The following is a 25,272-nucleotide window of genomic DNA, read 5'->3' as shown; positions in this document are numbered from 1 at the left end:
AGCTTTTCACTGAAAAAAGCGACCGGTCTGTCCTCCTGACTGAGGACTGCCCCAATGGATGTACCACTGGCATCGCAATGAACTTGAAAAAGTTTGTTGAAATCAGGCAGCCTCAATATCGGTCTTTCAGTAATCTTCTTCTTCAAAATCTGAAAACTACTTTTTGCTGCTTCAGTCCAGTGAAAAGGCTGATTCACCTTCTTGATCGTATCCAACATAGGTGCGCAGATCTCGCTGAAATTTCTGATAAACTTCCTATAAAAACTGGCTAGTCCGTGGAAACTTCGGACTTCAAACAAACTTTTTGGAGAAGGCCAGCTAACTATAGCTGCCACTTTTTCTGGGTCCATTCTCAGTTCATTTTCTGCAATGACAAAGCCCAGATACACCAATTCTCGCTGGAAAAAGGTACACTTTTTCAGATTAATTAGCAGCTTGTTTTGTTGCAGCTTCCTCAACACACTCTGCAAATGCCTGAAATGTTCCTCTTTAGTCTTACTAAAGATTAGAATATCGTCCAGGTAAACTATTACAAACTTACCATTAAATTCCTTCAGTACCTCATTCATCAAGCGCATGAATGTGCTGGGAGCGTTGCTCAACCCAAATGGCATCACCAGCCACTCATATAAGCCTTCGTTTGTCTTGAAAGCTGTCTTCCACTCGTCTCCTTCTCGAATTCGAATCTGGTGATATCCACTCTTCAAGTCAATTTTCGAGAAATAAGCTGCCCCGCTCAAGCAATCCATCATATCGTCCATTCTTGGCAAGGGAAACCTGTACCTAACAGTAATCTTGTTTATGGCTCTGGAGTCTGTGCACATTCGCCATTCTCCTCCCTTCTTTGGAGCCAAAACGGTCGGTACTGCACAGGGGCTCATGCTTTCTCGAATCAACCCTTTGTCCAATAATTCCTGGACTTGTTTCCTAATTTCCTCATGGTCTTTAGGACTCATACGATAAGCTGCTTTATTTGGCAGGCTTGCCCCTGGTATAAAGTCAATACAGTGACTAATACCTCTCCTTGGTGGTAGTTCATCTGGAAGGTCATCCACCACGATGTCCCCAACTTCTTGCAGTAACTTTTGAACTTCTTCGGGCAACTCCGAAATCTGTGTATGTAGTACCACTGCCTTTGGTCTTCTTATGACAGCAAAATTTATTTCGCTGTCCTCAATCTGTTTTACAAATTCCTTTCCGCCCATCAGCAATGCCTTCACCCCACTGGTTTCTGCTGTATTTTCCTCCCTGATGGGTACGAGCGTGTGCTTGATCCCATCTTTAACAAACTTATAGCAATTGGTTTTTCCGTCATGAACTGCACTTCTATCAAACTGCCAAGGTCGTCCCAGCAGTAGGTGACAGACATCCATTGGCATGACATCGCAGAGAACCTTATCCTTGTATCTACCTATCTGGAACTCCACCTCACACTGTTCGTCAACTAACAGCTGATGTCCTTTCTGCAGCCATGACACTTTGTAGGGAGTAGGGTGCTTCAATTTTTTTAATCCCAGCTTTTCTACCATCTCCACAGCCACTAAATTGTCGGTACTCCCACTGTCAATGATCAGTTTGCAGCACTTACCCCGTGACTTGCAGACAATGCGGAACAAAGCTTTTCGCTGATCCGGTTCTGCAACCTCTTTTGCTGGTTTTAACAGCACTTTATTCAACACCAAAGCTTCACCTGTCTCTGGTGCGTTTTCTGCTTCTTGAGGTGTTGCCTCAGCATCCTCTGGCTGAGCAACATAAGCTCCTCTTCCACCTGCTGGTTCACCTTCAGGACAGTCATACGACTTGTGTCCCAATTTGTGGTAGCGATAACACTGGACAGTTCCCCTGCCCCGACCATTTCCTCACCCTCGCTGAGGCGGTCGTCCTCCTCTAGTGCTATTGTCTTTTTCTGCTGTTCCAGCAGACTTAGAGCTACTGCCTTCTTCGCTGGAACCTGTACCTCGGCCTCTTCCAAACATCTTACCTTTCCCCCTGCCAGCTCCACCTCCTCTCCTGGCATTTTGCTTCCGGTTAATTTTCTCCTCTGCCTTCAGTTCAAATTGATAGGCTTCATCCAATGTCCGGGGTGAAAGGATACCGATTTCATCTAGGATTTCCCCCCTCAAACCATTCACAAATCTGGCTGTTTTCTCCGGGGTGTCTTCCACATATCCTGCCCGCAAATTCAACTTGTAGAACTCCTCTGTAAATTCTTTAACAATCATTCCCCTTTGTTTCAAGTTCTGTACATGCATTTATAGCATAATCTGGTAATCTTTCGGCAAAAATTTCTCCTTCAGTTTGGCCTCCATTCGGGACCACTTCTTTATAGGCTGTTTGTGAAGCCTCTTCCGCTCCGCCTGAATGTTGTCCCACCACAAGGACGCATGTCCCTTCAGCTTGGTGGCGGCGAACTTCACCTGTTTATCCTCACTAGTTTCCTCAAATTCGAAATATTTGTTGACTTCACTTAACCAATCCAATAACACGTCTGCGGACAGACTTCCATCGTAAGTAGACAGCTCATGTTTTGGTTTATGACTCGACAGCAAAACTGACTTCAACAGTCGGAATTCCGGTGTCACCCCCTCCAATTCATCCTCTGGTTCTGCCACATCTTCATCACTGTCATCTGCTGGGTTTCTCCTTCCCCCAGCTTCTACTGCTTCTAATCGTTCTCGCAAGACACGGATCTCCTCACGGAGTCCCTCTTCTGCTACCCTCCGGACTCTTCCTCTTCCTCTTCCTCTTCTGCCAACCTCCATTTTCTCCTACTCAACAAAACCTGCTCTGATACCACTTTTGATGGCCCAGCCCTACGGTGACGTGGACAACGTAACCACGTGGTCACTCTACAGGTCCTCGGCGGTCACTGTTGCGTTTAAAAGTCAATCTCCGTAGATCTTGACCTACCTCCAATCTGCAGCTAATTAATACACCCCTCTTCCGGTTGGTAAGGCCACCTGCCGGTTCACCCGGTCTATGTGTTTCCCGCTCTTGTTAAACCCTAAATGTTGTGCCTCCGGTCATTTTTACACTTAGTCACTCAGTCGAGTTTTGCTCTGTGTTTCTTGTGGCGTTGCTCTCCGGACTCGGACCTGGTCCACTCCTCAGTCTTTTCGATGGACACTATTCTCTGTCTATGACTTGGGTTTCACCCTGTTGCGAGTTCTGATGATATGTTGTGTCTTCGGCTTTCGTTGCTGGGTTATTGAGGTGTTTGGGCACGCATGACTCTGTTGGTCTTCACTGTGTATAATGGTAAGTTTTTGGTGTTTATATGAGCTTTCTGTCGCTTGATTCTTTTCGTCTTTCGTTACTTAGTTGTGGTTCTGTACAGATGGCCTGCAACTTCGGCGCTCCCGCTCTGGTGAGTTCTTATTCGCCTTCGAAGGTTATTTGATGTTCTATGATTTACTCGGCTCCTGCTTCTGCTACAACTACTCACAGCTCTTGTGCCTTTTCAGTTATGGTTATTGGGTTCTGTCTCGGCGGTCTCCTGGTCGACTTGGCGGTAAGTTCTGTGACCTCCTCACGCTACACACCTCCTGTTTCTTGGCTCTCTCGTTTCGTGATAACCCTGGTTGCTATTTTTCTATCTAACCTTGCTTTGCTCTGTACGCAGGTTGATATGGGGCTTGCTATCGAGGGTTTTGGGCTCGTACAACCTCCGGCCCCATTCGACCCTGTCTCTCTTCGCAAACTGGTAGGGTTTGCTCATGCTTTAATATGTCTGTAGATTTATTTGATACAGCTGTAGATTGTGGAGGGTTTGAACAACTTAGTGTCACCCTGCGTCGGTTGTTTGGGTTCGGCCGTGCCTTTGCCGGCGTTTGTATCTTCTATGTCTTTGTTCCTTGGCAACAACTTTGCGGTTTCGGCCTTGGAAAGGCGTTTAGTAATTTTATAGTAGCAAGGGTTTGTATGACACTGTAGTAGCAAGGGTTTTGTAAATTTTAGACATAGTAATGGTCCGTAATCTTGTGGCGGACTTTGTTCAGTTTGCCTTCCCTTCTGAATACAATGGCTATGTTATTTTTTAATGAAAGTAAATTGAAATAGTGATTATGTTTATTGGTACCTGTTTGCCCTTGTAAGGTTTTGTAAACTCGTTTGCTGGAGATGTGTGACCGCGATGTCTCTTCCGTGCTTCGGTATATTGGTTATCTGTACAATGCTGGTTGTAGACTTGATTTCTACTAGATGCCTGTAACGTCCTTCGTTATTTCAATTCCTGTTACAGTTAGAATCTATTTGTTTCCAATTCATTCTTAAAATACACAGTAAATATTGTATACAATGTATGGAAAAAATATCAGCATTAGTTTATCTCATTTGTAAAATAGAATAACTCTGTACAGAGGTTTTTGTCTTGCTATCTGTTACTCTCCTCTTGAGGGGGCCCCTCCCCGTTCTATTCTTTTTTTTTGTTTTTAAATTACATGGAAAGCATAACTGCTTATTAAACTGTTCTACCTGAATCCTGTAACTGTCATTTAGTTTCTTTTAACAAAAGCTTAACTAAACATTATTCCTTTCCTAAGCTAAACAACTTGTAATTTAAAATGTTCTGAAATAAAATGAAGCAAACAATAATTAAAGAAAAGACAACAACCAACTTAGTGACCTGTCCACCCAAGCCTGAAATGTTTGTCTTGTTTCTGTTCTCCCGTGAGTCAGTCAACTGTCATATGTCTCCTCAGAGCTGGATGCTCCTGCATCAGGCTCCCGGGGTGGTAAAAAGTCATGGCTCCATTCCATGAGGTCGTCAACAGAATAGCCCGCTTTTTGTATCTGCGTTGCGTTGAGCCATGAATTGTCCTCTATTGGACGGTTCTGCCACTTGACCAAATACCGCAGATATTCCTTCCTGCATGTGCGCCTAGCTACCTGTGTATCCAGAATTCTTTCAATCTCAAGGGGTGGTGCCGTTGGCAACTGTCTCGTCCATGAATTTTCTCCGTAGCTGGTGTTCCGTGGTGTTGTTGCTGCTGCATCACTCTCCGAATCAGCGACATAGGGAAACAGATCTGCCACATTAAAAATGGGAGAAATACCAATCCCGGGTGGCAACTGTATCTCATAAGCGTTCGCAGAAAATTTTCGGATGATTTTGCAGGGACCGATCTTCTTGAATTTTAATTTTTTGTACTCTCGTTTTGGAAACCTCTCCTTACGTAAATACGCAAGGACTTCATCCCCAACGTTAAACTGAACTTCCCAACGCCTTGTATCAGCTCGCTGTTTATACCTTTGACTACTGTCCTGCAATTTCAGCTTGACCTACTCATGTAAATTGCTCATCGCTTGAGCGAAATCTTCCCCATCAGCGCTTCGTTTCTCGAGTTTCCCCAAATCTCGTAACTCATGCACTCCTCGCGGATGCATGCCGTACAAAATCTGGAACGGACTGTAACCAGTGCTGCGGTTAGGTGAATCATTGTATGCGAATTCCGCCTGAGCAAGTACACGGTCCCACGTCCGGGAATTTTCCCCTGTTAAACTCCGAAGTAAGTTTCCCAGACTTCTGTTTACTACTTCCGTCTGACCATCAGCCTGCGGATGATAAGCGGAGCTGAACTGCAAATGGGTATTCAACGTTTTCCACAAAGTTCTCCAAAAATGACCGGTAAACTTTACATCCCTGTCAGAGATAATGGATCTTGGAAGTCCATGCAGCCGAACAATTTCAGTAAAGAAAAGGTGTGCTATATAAGTGGCATCGCTGGTTTTCTTGCAAGGTACAAAGTGTGCCATCTTCGAAAATCGGTCAACCACAGCGATTGCTGAATCAAAACCCCGTTGTGTCTTCGGCAAACCCAGAACAAAGTCCATGCTCACTGAATCCCATGGTCGACTTGGAATCGGTAATGGCAAATAAAGACCAGTGTTTTGACTGTGACCCTTTGCTAGTTGACAAACTTTGCATCTACTCACGTACCTCTGCACATCCCGCTGCAGTTTTGGCCAGAAATAAAAATGTCGTACCTGAGCAATCGTTTTGTCTATACCAAAGTGTCCAGCCAGTCCCCCACTGTGTTTTTCCTGTATAATATTTTCCCGCATAGAACAGTTGGGAATACACAACTGCCCTCCCTTAAACAGCAATCCTTCCTGTAGATTATAGTCTAACCACATGCTGTTATTTCTTAACAGAGGGTTTTGGCAAGCCTCATATGCCTCCTTAAATTCGGTATCAGTCTGATACAGCTCTTTCAAGTGCTCAAAACCCAAGACCTGCATCGTGCTTTCCTGTAGAAGCAATGTTCTTCTACTCAGTGCATCCGCCACCTTGTTCGCTTGTCCACTAATGTGTTTTAGTACAAACGTAAAATTCTGCAGGTACTCAACCCAAGCTGCATGTTTGTGGTTCAATTTATGCTGCTGCATAATGTACTGCAATGCAGAGTTATCTGTAAATAAAACAAACTCGTTACCTAACAAATAATGTCGCCAATGCTTCAAAGCTTGTACAATTGCATAAAACTCTTTGTCGTAGGTTGAGTATTTCTGCCTACTCTCGTTTAGCTTTTCACTGAAAAAAGCAACTGGTCTGTCCTCCTGACTGAGGACTGCCCCAATGGCTGTACCACTGGCATCGCAACGAACTTGAAAAAGTTTGTTGAAATCAGGCAGCCTCAATATCGGTCTTTCAGTAATCTTCTTCTTCAAAATCTGAAAACTACTTTCTGCTGCTTCAGTCCAGTGAAAAGGCTGATTCACCTTCTTGATCGTATCCAACATAGGTGCGCAGATCTCGCTGAAATTTCTGATAAACTTCCTATAAAAACTGGCTAGTCCGTGGAAACTTCGGACTTCAAACAAACTTTTTGGAGAAGGCCAGCTAACTATAACTGCCACTTTTTCTGGGTCCATTCTCAGTTCATTTTCTGCAATGACAAAGCCCAGATACACCAATTCTTGCTGGAAAAAGGTACACTTTTTCAGATTAATTAGCAGCTTGTTTTGTTGCAGCTTCCTGAACAAACTCTGCAAATGCCTGAAATGTTCCTCTTTAGTCTTACTAAAGATTAGAATATCGTCCAGGTAAAATATTACAAACTTACCATTAAATTCCTTCAGTACCTCATTCATCAAGCGCATGAATGTGCTGGGAGCGTTGCTCAACCCAAATGGCATCACCAGCCACTCATATAAGCCTTCGTTTGTCTTGAAAGCTGTCTTCCACTCGTCTCCTTCTCGAATTCGAATCTGGTGATATCCACTGTTCAAGTCAATTTTCGAGAAATAAGCTGCCCCGCTCAAGTAATCCATCATATCGTCCATTCTTGGTAAGGGAAACCTGTACCTAACAGTAATCTTGTTTATGGCTCTGGAGTCTGTGCACATTCGCCATTCTCCTCCCTTCTTTGGAGCCAAAACGGTCGGTACTGCACAGGGGCTCATGCTTTCTTGAATCAACCCTTTGTCCAATAATTCCTGGACTTATTTCCTAATTTCCTCATGGTCTTTAGGACTCATACGATAAGCTGCTTTATTTGGCAGGCTTGCCCCTGGTATAAAGTCAATACAATGACTAATACCTCTCCTTGGTGGTAGTTCATCTGGAAGGTCATCAACCACGATGTCCCCAACTTCTTGCAGTAACTTTTGAACTTCTTCGGGCAACTCCGAAATCTGTGTATGTAGTACCACTGCCTTTGGTCTTCTTATGACAACAAAATTTATTTCGCTGTCCTCAATCTGTTTTACAAATTCCTTTCCGCCCATCAACAATGCCTTCACCCCACTGGTTTCTGCTGTATTTTCCTCCTTGATGGGTACGAGCGTGTGCTTGATCCCGTCTTTAACAAACTTATAGCAATTGGTTTTTCCGTCATGAACTGCACTTCTATCAAACTGCCAAGGTCGTCCCAGCAGTAGGTGACAGACATCCATTGGCATGACATCGCAGAGAACCTTATCCTTGTATCTACCTATCTGGAACTCCACCTCACACTGTTCGTCAACTAACAGCTGATGTCCTTTCTGTAGCCATGACACTTTGTAGGGAGTAGGGTGCTTCAATTTTTTTAATCCCAGCTTTTCTACCATCTCCATAGCCACTAAATTGTCGGTACTCCCACTGTTAATGATCAGTTTGCAGCACTTACCCCGTGACTTGCAGACAGTGCGGAACAAAGCTTTTCGCTGATCCGGTTCTGAAACCTCTTTTGCTGGTTTTAACAGCACTTTATTCAACACCAAAGCTTCACCTGTCTCTGGTGCGTTTTCTGCTTCTTGAGGTGTTTCCTCAGCATCCTCTGGCTGAGCAACATAAGCTCCTCTTCCACCTGTTGGTTCACCTTCAGGACAGTCATACGACTTGTGTCCCAATTTGTGGCAGTGATAACACTGGACAGTTCCCCTGCCCCGACCATTTCCTCGCCCTCGCTGAGGCGGTCGTCCTCCTCTAGTGCTATTGTCTTTTTCTGCTGTTCCAGCAGACTTAGAGCTACTGCCTTCTTCGCTGGAACCTGTACCTCGGCCTCTTCCAAACATCTTACCTTTCCCCCTGCCAGCTCCACCTCCTCTCCTGGCATTTTTCTTCCGGTTAATTTTCTCCTCTGCCTTCAGTGCAAACTGATAGGCTTCATCCAATGTCCGGGGTGAAAGGATACCGATTTCATCCAGGATTTCCCCCCTTAAGCCATTCACAAATCTGGCTGTTTTCTCCGGGGTGTCTTCCACATATCCTGCCCGCAAATTCAACTTGTAGAACTCCTCTGTAAATTCTTTAACAGTCATTCCCCTTTGTTTCAAGTTCTGTACCTGCCTGTATAGCATAATCTGGTAATCTTTCGGCAGAAATTTCTCCTTCAGTTTGGCCTCCATTCGGGACCACTTCTTTATAGGCTGTTTGTGAAGCCTCTTCCGCTCCGCCTGAATGCTGTCCCACCACAAGGACGCATGTCCCTTCAGCTTGGTGGCGGCGAACTTCACCTGTTTATCCTCACTAGTTTCCTCAAATTCGAAATATTTGTTGACTTCACTTAGCCAATCCAATAACACGTCTGCGGACAGACTTCCGTCGTAAGTTGACAGCTCATGTTTTGGTTTATGACTCGACAACAAAACTGACTTCAACAGTCGGAATTCCGGTGTCACCCCCTCCAATTCATCCTCTGGTTCTGCCACATCTTCATCACTGTCATCTGCTGGGTTTCTCCTTCCCCCAGCTTCTACTGCTTCTAATCGTTCTCGCAAGACACGGATCTCCTCACGGAGTCCCTCTTCTGCTACCCTCCGGACTCTTCCTCTTCCTCTTCCTCTTCTACCAACCTCCATTTTCTCCTACTCAACAAAACCTACTCTGATACCACTTTTGATGGCCCAACCCTACGGTGACGTGGACAACGTAACCACGTGGTCACTCTACAGGTCCTCGGCGGTCACTGTTGCGTTTAAAAGTCAATCTCCGTAGATCTTGACCTACCTCCAATCTGCAGCTAATTAATACACCCCTCTTCCGGTTGGTAAGGCCACCTGCCGGTTCACCCGGTCTATGTGTTTCCCGCTCTTGTTAAACCCTAAATGTTGTGCCTCGGGTCATTTTTACACTTAGTCACTCAGTCAAGTTTTGCTCTGCGTTTCTTGTGGCGTTGCTCTCCGGACTCGAACCTGGTCCGCTCCTCAGTCTTTTCGATGGACACTATTCTCTGTCTATGACTTGGGTTTCACCCTGTTGCGGGTTCTGATGATATGCTGTGTCTTCGGCTTTCGTTGCTGGGTTATTGAGGTGTTTGGGCACGCATGACTCTGTTGGTCTTCACTGTGTATAATGGTAAGTTTCTGGTGTTTATATGAGCTCTCTGTCGCCTGATTCGTTTATGCTTTCGTTACTTAGTTGTGGTTCTGTACAGATGGCCTGCAACTTGGGCGCTCCCGCTCTACTGAGTTCCTATTTGCCTTCAAAGGTAATTTGTTGTTCTATGATTTACTCGGCTCCTGCTTCTACTACAACTACTCACAGCTCTTGTGCCTTTTCAGTTATGGTTATTGGGTTCTGTCTCGGCGGTCTCCTGGTCGACTTGGCGGTAAGTTCTGTGACCTCCTCACGCTACACACCTCCTGTTTCTTGGCTCTCTCGTTTCGTGATAACCCTGGTTGCTATTTTTCTGTCTAACCTTGCTTTGCTCTGTACACAGGTTGATATGGGGCTTGCTATCGAGGGTTTTGGGCTCGTACAACCTCCGGCCCCATTCGACCCTGTCTCTCTTCGCAAACTGGTAGGGTTTGCTCCTGCTTTAATATGTCTGTAGATTTCTTTGATACAGCTGTAGATTGTGGAGGGCTTGAACAACTTAGTGTCACCCTGCGTCGGTTGTTTGGGTTCGGCCGTGCCTTTGCCGACGTTTGTATCTTCTATGTCTCTGTTCCTTGGCAACAACTTTGCGGTTTCGGCCTTGGAAAGGCATTTAGTAATTTTATAGTAGCAAGGGTTTGTATGACACTGTAGTAGCAAGGGTTTTGTAAATTTTAGACACAGTAATGGTCCGTAATCTTGTGGCGGACTTTGTTCAGTTTGCCTTCCCTTCTGAATACAATGGCTATGTTATTTTTTAATGAAAGTAAATTGAAACAGTGGTTATGTTTATTGGTACCTGTTTGCCCTTGTAAGGTTCTGTAAACTCGTTTGTTGGAGATGTGTGACCGCGATGTCTCTTCCGTGCTTCGATATATTGGTTGTCTGTACAATGCTGGTTGTAGACTTGATTTCTACTAGATGCCTGTAACGTCCTTCGTTATTTCAATTCCTGTTACAGTTAGAATCTATTTGTTTCCAACTCATTCTTAAAATAAACAGTAAAGATTGTATACAATGTATGGAAAAAATATCAGCAGTAGTTTATCTCATTTGTAAAATAGAATAACTCTGTACAGAGGTTTTTGTCTTGCTATCTGTTACTCTCCTCCTGAGGGGGTCCCTCCCCGTTCTATTCTTTTTTTTTTTTTTAATTACATGGAAAGCATAACTGCTTATTGAACTGTTCTACCTGAATCCTGTAACTGTCATTTAGTTTCTTTTAACAAAAGCTTAACTAAACATTATTCCTTTCCTAAGCTAAACAACTTGTAATTTAAAATGTTCTGAAATAAAATGCAGCAAACAATAATTAAAGAAAAGACAACAACCAACTTAGTGACCTGTCCACCCAAGCCTGAAATCTTTGTCTTGTTTCTGTTCGCTCGTGAGTCAGTCAACTGTCATATGTCTCCTCGAAGCTGGATGCTCCTGCATCAGTGCAGGTTATCAGTTCGAAGTTTGTGAGGTATTGATTTTTACTGTGTATTTCGCCATGAATTGTACTCATGTCAAAATTAATGGCAGAACACAAGATTTTATAAAAATGGAATTGTACTTATGTCAAAATGAATGAGAGAATACAAGATTTTATAAAAATGGGATTGTAGTCATGTATTAATGGCAAATGCCAAAACACAAGATTTTATTAAAAAAAACGGATTGTAGTCATGTCAGAATTAATGGTACTGTATACATAAGATTTTTTTGAAATTTTGGTGTTTTGAAATCATTATTTTTTCTGACAATTGAATTTTAAAATCCATAAAATTAATCCGTTTTCAACCAATCATAAAATTGGAATATAATTTTTAAGAAAATTAAATTTATTTTTAATTTTTTTAAATATTAAATTTAATATTAATTTTTCCAAAACTTTAATAAACTTTATGAAATTTGTTTACAAATTTGAAAATTAATTTAAAATAAACAAAACCAAAAACAATATAACCTTCCTTTCATACAATATAATAACATATTAATTTATAATGTTTATTTAAATAAAAATATTAAATTTTAAAATATAATTATTAATTATTTTGAAATATATTTTTAATAACCAAATAAAATTTAAAATTATTTTACTAATTAAATAAAAAAATTATTATTTTATTTATTTATAATATTAATTTAAAATAAAAATTTATGATATTAAAATTTAAAATATAATTATCACTGATTGTAAAAATGTTGTGGGCAGGGACTTCCACCATTGCTCAAAGTCATTGATTGAATTCACCACTCTCACATAGTGTGAAGGTTCGGCTTACATGATAGGCATTTGTGTGAATCTTTCTCTCAACATTCATTTCTCATTCTCAACCTATCTCCACATTCAATTTCTCATTAATTTTAATTGTCGCATTATTTTTTCACAAAATTTTATGTGACAATATTTTCAGAAACATGGTTTTAAAGTTCATTTCTCATTCTCAACCCATCTCCACATTCCACTTCTCATTAATTTTAATAGTGGTATCACTTTTTCACAAAATTTTATGGGGCAATATTTTCAAGGAACATGGTTTTATGTAATATATTTTTGATTAATTTTAATAGTCACATTAATTTTTTACAAAATTTTATGTGACAATATTTTCAAGGAACATGGTTTTATGTAATACATTTATGAATTATAATAAAGTTTAATTACATTTATTTATTTTAATTATTTGTGGCATATAGATATGGAAATAGAAATAAAAGTATTGGTAAAAAGTTATGAATCGTAACATAAGTTGTGTATCATTTTTTCTTTATTATGGTATCCTAGTTTAGAGGGGGTGTTTCTTTTTTCTAGAGATTGATCATCCTTTCAAAGGTTGATCGAGTTGTTTCGAAAACAAAAACAAAAAACCTAACCCTTTAGATTTGTAAAGAAATTGGATGAAGTTTTAAAGATTTCTCTTTGCCACTGATTCTCATAGTATGGCTTTAGCAATGGCAAGCAAGGGCTTGATTGATTAGATCATTGGACTCTAGCCATTCCCAAGAGAAACAATGGTTTGGATTCAGTAAAGTTGGAAATCCCTAATCAAAGGAAACTTTCAACCATTTGTCCTATGGTAAAGGTTAATATGTTCTCTTTATTTGAAAGCAAAGAGGACAAAGTCTTAATATTTAAAGTGGACCATATTCTTATGGCACTAGAAGTATGTATTTGAATCACTAGATGCAAAGCATGATATTCCAATTTCCCACAATCATTCTAGTCTAGGTCTATTTGCCTCATTTTCCTCTACACTACTGGAATGCAGACATTATGAGAAGCATAGGGAACTTCTTGGAGATATGCATTGACATAGAAAAAACAAAAGATCATATGTTCACTTAAACTAAAATTTATGTAGATCTAGAAAAAAGACTTCAAGAGGATGTTTTGCTCACCTTAGATGATTAATCCCATTTATAGACAATGGACTATCAGCAACAATCAAAACCTACCATGAATATGGACATTTTGCTAAAAGTTTTAAGTTAAATCAATAGTAGCTTGAATAGGGAAAGGAGGAGGAATGAAAAATGAGATAGAGGAGAAAGAAGGAAAAGAAAATTGTTTAGCTAGAGGTCCTTGATGGGAAGAAATAAGTCATTGTAGCATATAAATTTATAGGACAAATCCCTAATCAAGCGAAGGGAATGGAACCAAAAGGCCTTCATCAAATCAAGGAGAAGGATCAAAGTGAACCCAAATAGGGATGAAGCTTTAACTTATATTGACAATAAAACATTCTCAAATGTAGTAGCTCCAATACAAAAGGACTTTTGATCTCTGGTAGTGTAAACCCAAACCTTGGAGGAATTGAGTTACACTCCAAATAAAGTGACTAAGTTCCCAATTTGGTAAGAAATGGGTCCATCCAATAATGAAGAAGGTGATGTTATGGGGATTCTAAAGGAATTTAAGATGCATCAAGTTCACGCATTTCAGTCAACAAGGATGCAAGCAAGGAATCCATTTGAAAAACAAGATGATTTTGAGGGGTGGGAAGAAGCAATTCAAGGAAGAAGGCTAGTGAAGAAAGATGGAAAAAATTCTGGAAAAGATCACAAAGAAGAAATCACAAGATAAGGAAAGAGTTAGTAATTCAACAATCGCTCGGAACCTTCTTCTCCATTAGATCAAAGCTATCTATGGCTAATGGAACAACAAACCTAACTCAATAAAATATCACAAAGAAGAAATCACAAGAGAAGGAAAAGAGTTAGTAATTCAACAATCAATTGAAACCTCCTATTGTCTAGGAAATCCTCTCTATGGATAGAGACGATCCTTATAGCCCAATAAGTGGGACTAGCAACCTATGTGATAATATACTTGACACTTTCCTAAGTTACAATAGAAATAGAAGAAGAGGAAGATGGCCTACCTCGTTCTGATGCTACGATATCCTCCTTTGTTGAAGACCTTGAATCACTTGTGCCACAGGCTCAATCCTACTACTCACATTGTTTTAATGCATGCACAAGAGATCAAGACACAAAAAAGCATGTAAGTACAAATAGCATAATCAAAAGTAACCTACTTAACAGATCAAGGAGCATTAAGATAAATGATGCATTAACATACACATTTATGGAAAATGAACCAGTAGTTGTATATATTAATAGAATAAAGGAGGAAGCATACAACCAAGCCTTGATTTCAATAAGCTCTCCTTGAATGAATGTCCAAGTCCAAGTTGAAGATCTCCAAGCACTCCTTCCCCAAGACAAATGAGTAGCATGTAAGCACAATCTGAGCATAAGGGTGCAAATAGCCAAAGACCAACTATTTGGGAATGGGATAGGATGAATATATAGGTAGGGAAAGGGAGTTAGGATCTCTCCAAAGATAGGAGAAGGCCCTCATCTTAAGGAGGTAGCTCATAGGGATAAGACCAAAAGGCCAATTTGAGAGAAATTGACCTCATCCACGCCAAACAACCTCCAGCTCGTCATTTTGGAAGCCTCTAGATCACAAAGCTTCTTGTCCTCTTTGGGAAAATTGCCTTTTAGGTATCATCGCTGGTATCCAAGAAAAATGCGCAATGGCATCGTGGTGCTAGTATAGTGAAACTAGAGACCATCGCGATTTTCAGTATCAGGGGAGTGATGATTCTACAATTAGGGTTTTATAGCCATTTCCTTCAAGGGAAGCTCAAGGCATTTTCCAATCAATGTTTTAGGGAGGATCTGAGCTACATATCTGGATGAGTACACTGCATGATGGTCATGTTTCAGGCACTTCGGGGTATGTCACAAGGAAGTGCAGGAGGTGTGACAAAATACTGTGTAACAGATGCCCCCTAAAGCATGAAGGCAAAACAGGGAGTGATGGCTAAGATGCTTTACGAGCTTTTACAAGGACGAGAACAAACGCTGTTAGGAGATGATCCAAGTGGATGCTAGAATACTCTCTAAGTCTTTAAAATCGTTAAAATACCAAAACAATTTCATAAGGGGAACCTTCAAAATGGTGGAAAAACACTATCGGGAGGCGAAAAACAAGAAAATAGGGAAAACAAGCTTATCGGAGGCTTGAACAGTGAATGCACAGGAGCTGTCAGATCTGGCCGATCAACAGTCCGGATCCGATCGGCAAATCGCAAATTGGCGTGAAAGGTGTTGGAAATCATAGCACACCACATAAAACTTGCGATGGCGATCAATGGGGTCAACAAGGACCGTCGATCAAGCGCATAGATCGACGGACCACATTGCATCGCAGAATTACAGTCGACAATTACGAAGGAAGGCTCACCAAACGGCTCGGGGTTATCGTGATATGCGATTGCGATCAATCGCATCGCGATATCACATCATAGCAAAACAATGGAGCGGGGCACACCCATATATATCTGTGCGTGATGCGATTAACCGGACCCGATGGGAATATAAATGCTATTGCATAAGTTTTGAGATCTGTCGATTGGCATTTTTAATGTAATTCCATGTATTTCATTTATTAAACGAAATACAAAGGGGAAGCGCCGATGTGATGAAACGCAGACCCGAAGGGGTTTGGGAATGAAAATGTATATTGTTTCAAGTCTATAGGAAGCCATTTTTACATTATTTTTTGTGTTTTTATGTATTTCCAAAATACAAAGGGGAACTATGGAACGAGCATTCGCAACATGCAATAAGCGATCAGAGGTGGACCCGATATGAAAATAGTTCGGATTTAAGGACTTTTGAAGTCCGAAAGACTGTGTTGTGGCGGATTGTCACAGTTGTTGAATGCATTTCTTTGTGTTAACAGAAAGTAGCCATCTCAGGGATTTCAAAGGCCCGATGCACTCATACGTTGCGGAATAGGTGGCCACCTCCCCTTAAGGCATTATGCAATGATTATTTAATGCTAAAAGAGGGATTCGAGTGGATAGAGGCCGGGAGACAGAAAGCTGAGAAGGTGAAACAAACAGACAACGCAGATTGGCTTTAAAGCCATAGATATAGAGCAAATAGAAGGAAGCAATATTGCAGGCAGTGCCGAGACAGAGCAAAGACAGATACAAAGAGTGATTGAGAGAGTCAGTGTACTCAGAGAGGCTTGAGAGGTTCAAGAAAATTTTTACTGTTGTATCTATTATGTGTTGAGTCTCAAATTGAGTTCATACTATTGTAAAACTCTATTTGAAGACATAATAGAGAGGTCACCACTAAAGGTTGGACCAAGAGATGTATCCCAAGAGTATTGGGTGAAGTCCTTTTTAAATTTGTTGTGTTTATGTGTGTTAACTATTATGCTTCTTTACTGCTTCATTACCTTTGTATTTCGCAATCTTATTGATCCATTGCATAAAATAACATAGGCAAATCCATGCAAATGAGTTCTAATACCTTAATAATTTTCTTAGATCTAATTTCAGATAAAGTGGTATCAAAGCTTTAGGTTGCTAAGGTTAGACAAGCTTCTGCTAGATTGTTGAATGCTAACTAGGTCAAAGCTCAAATTAGGAGAAGGAGAACTCGTTGAGGCTAACCCAGAAATTGGTAGAGTCTATCCTAGGAGGAAAATGATAGAAGAAATTCCATTGGAATCAGACTCTCAATTCATGGACAGTTTCATGACCATGAGAGTCATGGTAGAAGAGATGTACCGAGAATTTAAGAAAGGGCAAGGTGAAGATACTTCAACCTCCAAACAAGACAAAGGGACCAAGGAACCTCTTCTAGATGGCCATTCTGAAGGCAAAGGGAAAGGAAAGGAGCCTCCTCTATCCACACCTCCTTATAGACCTGAAAATAAAAAGAAGAAAACATATTTGATCAAGTTAGATGCAAAATTTGATTTGCCAATATATGATGGAGAATTAAATGCAAAAAAGCTATATAACTATATTAGATAGATTGATGTGTATTGCAGGGTGTAGAATATTGATTCAAACAGGAGTAAAATTCAGCTAGCTAGCCTACGCCTTGGAGGAACTGCCTTAGTCTAGTGGGAATGCAGGACACAAGTTGATTTGAAGAAGCATGGTAAAATTCTTTTTGCCTGGAGTGAATTTGTTTCTGCCATTAAAAAATAGTTCTATCCACTAGCTTATATGCAGCAAGCTATGATGAGTTGGAAAACTCTTCGCCAATTAAAAGGGCAAAGTGTACAAAGCTACACCCAAGAATTTAGAAAAAGAGCTTTAATTATAGGCATTTATTTAGACTCACCTAAAACTTTGCTGCAATATATAGGTGGTCTGCATAGTTATTTGAGGAACACCATTCTCATGTTTAACCCTACTAGCATAGATGAGGTATCTGTTCAGGCTACACATCTAGAGGCTAGAGGCAAGAATGTGAACCCAGAGATTGGGGGATCATCAAAACCCACTGCAACCAAGAACAAGGAAAAGAAGAAGCAGAAATGGAAAGTAAGGAAGGCAAATGCTAAACAGAAAGCTGATTTAGAAAGAGTTGTTTCAGAATATGATATCCTATTTCATGAACCTAAAGGTCTGCCACCCAAAAGGGAAATTGTACATGATATTCATTTGAACCAAGATGCTCCATTGCCTAACATCAGAATGTACAGGTTATCCGCTTTAGAGAATGCAGAGATCAAGAAGCGGGTAGAGGAGCTACTCGAGAAAGGGTTCATAAAACCAAGCACATCACCATGCAGATCTCCAATCGTGTTGGTGAGAAAGAAAGATGGTTCGTGGAGGATGTTCAATGATTACAGAGCACTGAATAAAATAACGATCAAGAATCGTTATCCCCTTCCTCGCATTGATGATCTATTGGATCAGCTAAAAGAAGCTGTTTACTTTTCCAAGTTGGACTTACGTAGTGGTTACCATCAGGTCAGAGTAGCAGAGAAAGATGCATGTAAGACTACTTTCAAAACAAAGCAAGGGCTATATGAATGGCTAGTTATGCCTTTTGGCTTGACTAATGCTCCTGCCACTTTCATGAGAGTTATGAATGATGTACTTAGGCCTTTTATTGATGATTTTGTAATTGTATATCTAGATGACATTCTTGTTTTAGTAAAACATGGGAAGAACATTTGAAGCATGTAAAGCAGACTCTAGATGTTTTGAAAAAAGAAAATCTCTATGTTAAGTTATCAAAATGTGAATTTGGCAAAACATCTTTGAATTATTTGGGTCATATTGTAGAGGGTGGTGAGTTGAAGATAGATCCATCTAAGGTTGAAGTCATTTTAAACTGGCCTAAACCCAAATCTATTACAGAAGTTAGAAGCTTCCTAGGAGCAGCACAATATTGGAGAAAGTTTATTGCTAAATTTTCCTTGATTGCAGCTCCCTTACATGCTTTAATAGGATTGAATAAGGTGTTTCAGTGGGGAGGAAAACAACAAAAATCCTTCGACACCTTGAAAGATAAAATCAGTACAACACTAGTACTAGCATTGCCGGATCTTCAAAACCCATTTGGGATCGAAACAGATGCTAGTGACTATGCCATGGGAGCAATGTTGATGCAACATGGTAAACCCATATGTTATCATTCTGAGACATTTAATTCTACAGTAGTTAATTATCCCACATATGATAAAGAATTATATGCATTAGTACAGAGTGTAAAGAAGTGGAAACATTACTTAATGGGCAAAGAAACAATTATACATAATGACCATCAACCACTTCAATATTTGCACTCACAAACTAAATTGCAGCAATCAAGACACTATAGGTGGATGGGTTTTCTACAACATTTTCATCTATTCATCAGATATAAGAAAGGAATACAAAATAAAGTTGCAGATATGTTGTCCAGACCAATCATAAATGCATCTACTATACTTAAGCATAATTTAGTATTGCGTGAAATCTACATTGAACAGTATGCTCAAGATATAGATTTTAAAGATGTATATGCAACTTTAAGTCATGGCAAACAAGTAGAAGAATTGGATTATCATGTTAAGGACCAAATCTTATATCATTTGCGAAAGCTATGCATTCCTCAAACTGAAAGAGATAATCCGAGAAGCACATACTTCTCTAATATTAGGTCTTTTTGGTGTAAGTAAAATAGTTGCACAACTACAAAGATTCTGCTATTGGCCAAAAATGCATGAAAGAGTTTCTAGATATGTAAAAGGATGTACCATGTGTGCTAAAACCAAGCCCAGCAATAGAAAACTAGGCTTGTACACTCCACTTCCAGTTCCTTCTCGTCCTTGGGAAAGTGTTTCCATGGACTTTGTTGGGTGATTGCCAAAATCTAGAAAAGGTCATGACTATTTATATGTTATTGTGGATAGGTTCAGCAAAATGTGTATTTTAATACCTTGTAACAAGCAGATTACAGCTAAAGTAACAATGAAGTTGTTCTTTCAACATGTCTGGGTGAATTTTGGGTTACCCACTTCCATTGTATCTGATCGAGATTCCTGATTTGTTGGGAAGTTTTGGTTAAGTCTGTGGGAATTGATGGACACCAGACTGAATAAGAGCACAACCTTTCATCCACAAACAGATGGCCAAACAGAGGTGGTCAACAGGACATTGATCTAGTTGCTCAGGGGTTATTACAGTAAGCATCCCAAGCTTTGGGATGAACATTTATGTTATGTGCAACATGCTTACAACTGTGCCAAGCATTATTCTAAACAGAGATCTCCTTTTGAGACTTGTTTTGGTTTTATACCAAGATCTCCCTTGGATTTTGTCTTTTAAAAAGATATAGCGGTTGATGGACACAGCGATGTGGACAAAGAAACCAGGTTCACTGAACAAATCCAAGAAATTCACCCGGTAGTACAGGAACAGCTGGAAAAGAGCCAAGCCAAGTACAAGGCAAGGCATGATAAGCATCGGATGGAGCATAGCTTCCAAGTTGGTGATCAATTTTGGCTATATATCAACAAAGACAGAATGCAAGGTGAAGGAAAGAAGCTGAAGCCAATAAGGTATGGGCCTTTCAAGATACTTGAGAAAATTGGTGAGAACACTTTCCACCTTGATTTTCCAGTGTACATGCACATCTATTCAATGGTAAATGCAGAAAATTTAAGACTGTTTGAGCCTTCATTAATTGAAGATCCCAAAGAGAAAAGTTAGTTGCCTTCTATTGATGATCTGTTGCTTGAATATATCAATGAGTTGCAAGAAGATACAATTCTGGACAGGAAGGTCAGAGCTATGCACATAGGGGATGTTGAGTACCTAAGAATTGGACTACAAAGTGGAAGCGTCGACGTGATGAATCCCAGACCCGAAGGGGTTTTGGAATGAAAATGTATATTGTTTCAAGTCCGGAGGAAGCCATTTTTACGTTATTTTTAGTGTCTTTATGTATTTCCAAAATACAAAGGGGAAATATGGAACGAGCATTCACGACATGCGATAAGCGATCAAAGGCAGACTCAATATGAAAATAGTTCATATTTAAGGACTTTTGAAGTCCGAAAGACTGTGTTGTGGCAGATTGTCACAGTTGTTGAATGCATTTCTCTATGTTAATAGAAAGTGGTCGTCTCCAAGATTTCAAAGGCCAGATGCACTCATCCGTTGCGAAATAGGTGGCCACCTCCCCTTAAGGCGTTATGCAATGATTATTTAACGCTAGAAGAGGGTTTCGAGCGGACAGAGGCCGGGAGACAGAAAGTCGAGAAGGTGAAACAAATAGACAGTGCATATTGATTTTAAAGCCACAGACATGGAGCAAACAGAAGGAAGTAGTATTGCAGGCAGTGCTGAGATAGAGCAAAGACAGAGACAAAGAGTGATTGAGAGAGTCTATGTACTTAGAGAGGCTTGAGAGGTTCAAGAAAACTCTTGTTGTTGTATATGTTGTGTGTTGAGTCTCAAATTGAGTTCATACTGTTGTAAAACTCTGTTTAAAGACATAATAGAGAGGTCACCACTGAAGGTTGGACCAGGAGATGTAGCCCAGGAGTATTGGGTGAACTCCTTATTAAATTTGTTGTGTTTATGTGTGTTGTCTATTATGCTTCTTTACTGCTTCATTGCCTGTGTATTTCACAATCTTATCGATCCATTGCAGGAAATAACATAGGCAAATCCATGCACATGAGTCTATAATACCTTAATAATTTCCTTAGATCTCATTTGAGATCAAGAGACCTACAAATCAAGGACGCATATACATATACATATATGATATCAAAACATGAATCTACGGTATAGATGCAGCCATCCGAATAATAAGGACTATGTAAAAGGATCCATGGTATGGGTGCAACCATCCAAATGAAAAGGATCATCAGCAGATCTAAGATCCACGGTGTGGACGTAGCCATCCAATATAGAAGGATGGTAAAAAATGTAAAGTCCCACAATATGGTCACAATCATCTGTATAGTAGAAACATATGTACAATCATGAATAATACATAACTCCACGGAGCCTGAGTCATATCAAACAAGACTCAGGGTCTTGCACTCCATTCCAACCCAATCAAAGTATGAATTCTAACATGAAAATGAATGTGTCAAAGTTGAACATGCTAGAAAACTACCTGATTACCGGCCAATAATGTGGACTGTTAACGGGCACGAGAGAAACCACTAGAAATGACAAGGATTCTCAAGGTACGACAGTACAATCCGTGAATGTGAAAAAGAAGCTGAAGTCAAACACTCGTGGAATCATCCAATCGAAGGCCAATGATGAGTTGAAGTTGAAAGGAAGTGACTCGTCAAAGGAGGGTCATGATGATTCCCCCATCATCAACACGAAACGAGGAATAACGTGGAATGAGATGAATAGGATCCAAGACTATAGCAAAGGGTCATAAAATGTATAGGTAATGAATTGCATATAGGAATTCTCTTGAACATTGGCGACACAACTCTGGAGTGTGGCAGAATTTGACACAACATAAGACCAGGGGTCATGATGAAATGGAATAGTTAGATGAGAGGCAAAATTGATCACCCAAACTTTGGAGGACAAGTGACTGAGTGTGGATATGCCAAACTCGACACGAGAAGCAAAAGAGTGTCATGTTCAAGAGTGACATGCTACCTATACAAAGGATGTTTCACTTTCATTTTTCCCCACTATTTCTAGCAAGCACCCCAATTATTTTTAAACAAAAGCTTGAAGGGGATAGCATGTGCTTGTCATATAAGTTCACTCTTCAAATGAATCCATCACAGTAAGTTTTACAAGTCCTTGGAAGGAGAAACTCAATCTCATCATGGTGGCGAGTCTTTTGTCGTAAAAGTTTTAACGAGTCCGATGGAAGAATAACTCGGTATATTTTTCATATTTAGAGATTTTGAAAAAGAGACGAAAATTAAAACTCCATCATGTCCCTTTCCATAATTTTTCCCTCGAACTTGAAAAGGTAGAAAACAATATTCGAGAGAACCTCTTGATCATGTCGACCAAGGTGTACCTTTTTCATAAATAGTCAACCTCAACCCGAAAAAGGGGTAAACGTATACTGAGATGACATCAATTCATTTAATTTAACGAGTTCAAAAAGACAAGTACTCGGCAATATTTTCATGTTTCGAGAGTCAGAAAAGAGCTTAAAGATGACTCCAAGGGGGTTCCTTTTTCGTTTGTTTTTAACGAGTCCGAAAAAGAGATAAAATAAAACTCGTTGAATCAGTCAAGAATAATCACTGTATCCACCAAAAGTACCTGTAACTGCACAAAGATAACCACAGATCACTAATATTGAGGAAAATAATAAAATATTAATAAAATATTGGCAAAAAATGAATTTAAAACTTATAAATAGACTACAAGTAAAAACATTTTTACCATTTCACTGGAGTAAGTTTGAGAGTATATTTTTACCCCATTTTCTTCAATTTTTTAGGCGAACAGTGTGGGAGATCCAGGGCAACATTTCTCTAACCATTAGCTACAGTTAAGAGCCCTACCTTTTCTCTTGCATTTCATTGTATTTTTGTGCGTTTTCATCAAATTTTTTCTTTCCAGAGGGAAGGATTTTAATTTTTAACAGCATGGGTGATCATCACGGGTTTGCTCATCAGACCCGCGATGGTCGCCCCTGAGTCGAAAGGCCCTTGTGATGACATCACGGTTTAATAAAAACAAACGCGATGACCGCGAGGTGGAATTTTTAGGGAAAAATATTCCTTTTAGGTTAAAATCTCTGAGTTCTAATCCATGAAAAAATACTTAATTAATGTTTAATGATTTTTTGCAGGAGATTTTTGACAACATGGTCCTTGAATGGAAGGAAAGAGGCCATGAGGCAATAGAGCATGAGGCATCCAAAAATTCACAATGTATGAATGCTTTGAGGAACTATGGGTTATTGAAATTCTTCAAAACTACAAGACTCAGAGCCCAAAATGAGCTGCTGCTACTTGATCAGTTTATGGGATATTGATAGGGAAATATTCATTATTGGGGACTAGGAATTGGAATTGGAAGAGACAGACATTTACTTCATTACTGGATTGTCTAAAAGAGGGGAAAGAGTTCAACTCTTTGGATCTTGTCCTGGAGGTGAGAGCACTAGTGCCCTAATCGGGAGACATTGCCCAAGTGTTGAGATGACAATGGGTGGGAAGGTGAAGATAGTGATAGTTGACAATATTCCCTTGAGAACGATCCTATACACCATATCTCATGTATCTAGGACGTAGGCTTTACACAAGACTTCAAAATCTCAATTCCAGTATGCAATAGAATGCCTTACTCCAACAATATTCAACTAGTGTGGAGGGTTATTGGCCAATATGAAGAGGCAACTGACCAAAGGTAAGCGAGGAAACTTGAAACAGTTTGGCTTCGGGTCAATTCTAGTTACTTTATTTCTGGAGCATGTGCCCCTATTTTGGTATTAGTGGACAAAGGTACCGAATCCTGCTCCACAAGATCTAAGGTCAGTCAAATGGAGTGAACTCATGCCTCGAGGAGGAGGGGGTTAGTAGATGCATTTCCCTCTGTAGTTTTTTATTTGGTTGCATCGTCAACTGATTGGCATGCACAAATTTCAGATGGGACCCAGATCTACCTCTGCCACCAGGTGAACAGTGGATTGATGTAGGTAAAACTTGTTTTTGGATTTTTCAATTTTTTTATGATTTTTTTGTGAAAGTGTATGTAAGATTTAACTTGTGATAAATGTGCAGATGTTGGGCCAATCAGGCCTCCTAGTATGTCGCCAGTAGCACGACGAGTAACACGTTAGCTAGAAGATGCTCCCTATGAGGAAGGAGAAAACCCCATGGTGGAGATGAAATGCAATCTGGAAGTGATTACCCACGGGATTCCAAAATATGCGACTATATATGACATGCCACTGCGATAGCAGAAGCATTCAGTCGAAGTGCCTGTGAGGCTATGTCAACTTTTAGGCTGAGTGATTAGGGAAATCTCGTGTTATTATGAGAATCATGCAGGTGCATAGCCTTTCTAGTTTTTTTTTGCACTGTTGTAGGCTTTTGAAAGCTATGTGTCTTGAAACACTTTATTTTTTGCGATTTTGATGAAAAAACCCTAACAGATGTGACATGTATATATACATATGCATGTTTTATTTTCTTCTTATGTGTTCATGTGTCATGGTGATATGATCAGTTTTACTAATTACACAATTGTCTATCAAGAACATAATTTTCTAATGCATCTGTTAATGTATTCAAATTACGTGGAATTTGTTGATATGTCATAAAATCAAAATTTCTTTCTAGTAATTGAACACGTAGACACATATGCGGAATTTGTGGATTTCTTACTGAATAATTATTATTTAATTGTAACACAAAGAGTTGTGAGTCTAATAACTAAATTTCTAATGCCAAGAGAAACTGCTTCTGACAATAATTCAATGAATGCATTGTATTCGGTAATATTATTAGTTGTTTGTCCTAGGAAAATACCTTGTAAATCGACCAACTCGCCATCAAGGGAAAAGAGTGCCCAAGGTGCGAAAGACATGTTTTGTGTGCTACGACAAGCACCATCAACGAAACCAACATAATGGTTTGACGACATCTACAAACCGCGTGGAACACAATGTAAGGAGAAAACACATGTTTGTAAAGAAAACAATCACACCAA

At 40.0% G+C, this 25,272-nt stretch overlaps 1 protein-coding gene across 1 annotated transcript; it reads right to left on the bottom strand.

Annotated features, from left to right (window-relative positions):
- Nucleotides 1-7,443: 7,443 nt before the first annotated feature.
- LOC149231801 (uncharacterized) lies at nt 7,444-9,285 on the bottom strand. The gene has a single exon (XM_089381754.1). The coding sequence runs from the start codon at nt 9,283-9,285 to the stop codon at nt 7,444-7,446; it is 1,842 nt and encodes a 613-aa protein (XP_089237880.1).
- Between the last annotated feature and the right edge of the window lie 15,987 nt (nt 9,286-25,272).

Source organism: Pinus tabuliformis, chromosome J (genome assembly GCF_031772625.1).
Source record: "Pinus tabuliformis cultivar Carrire ecotype Pingquan chromosome J, CPIR1, whole genome shotgun sequence".
Classification (NCBI taxonomy): domain Eukaryota; kingdom Viridiplantae; phylum Streptophyta; class Pinopsida; order Pinales; family Pinaceae; genus Pinus; species Pinus tabuliformis.
Note: the sequence above shows the minus strand (reverse complement) of the source record. Positions and strands in the feature narration are given on the sequence as shown.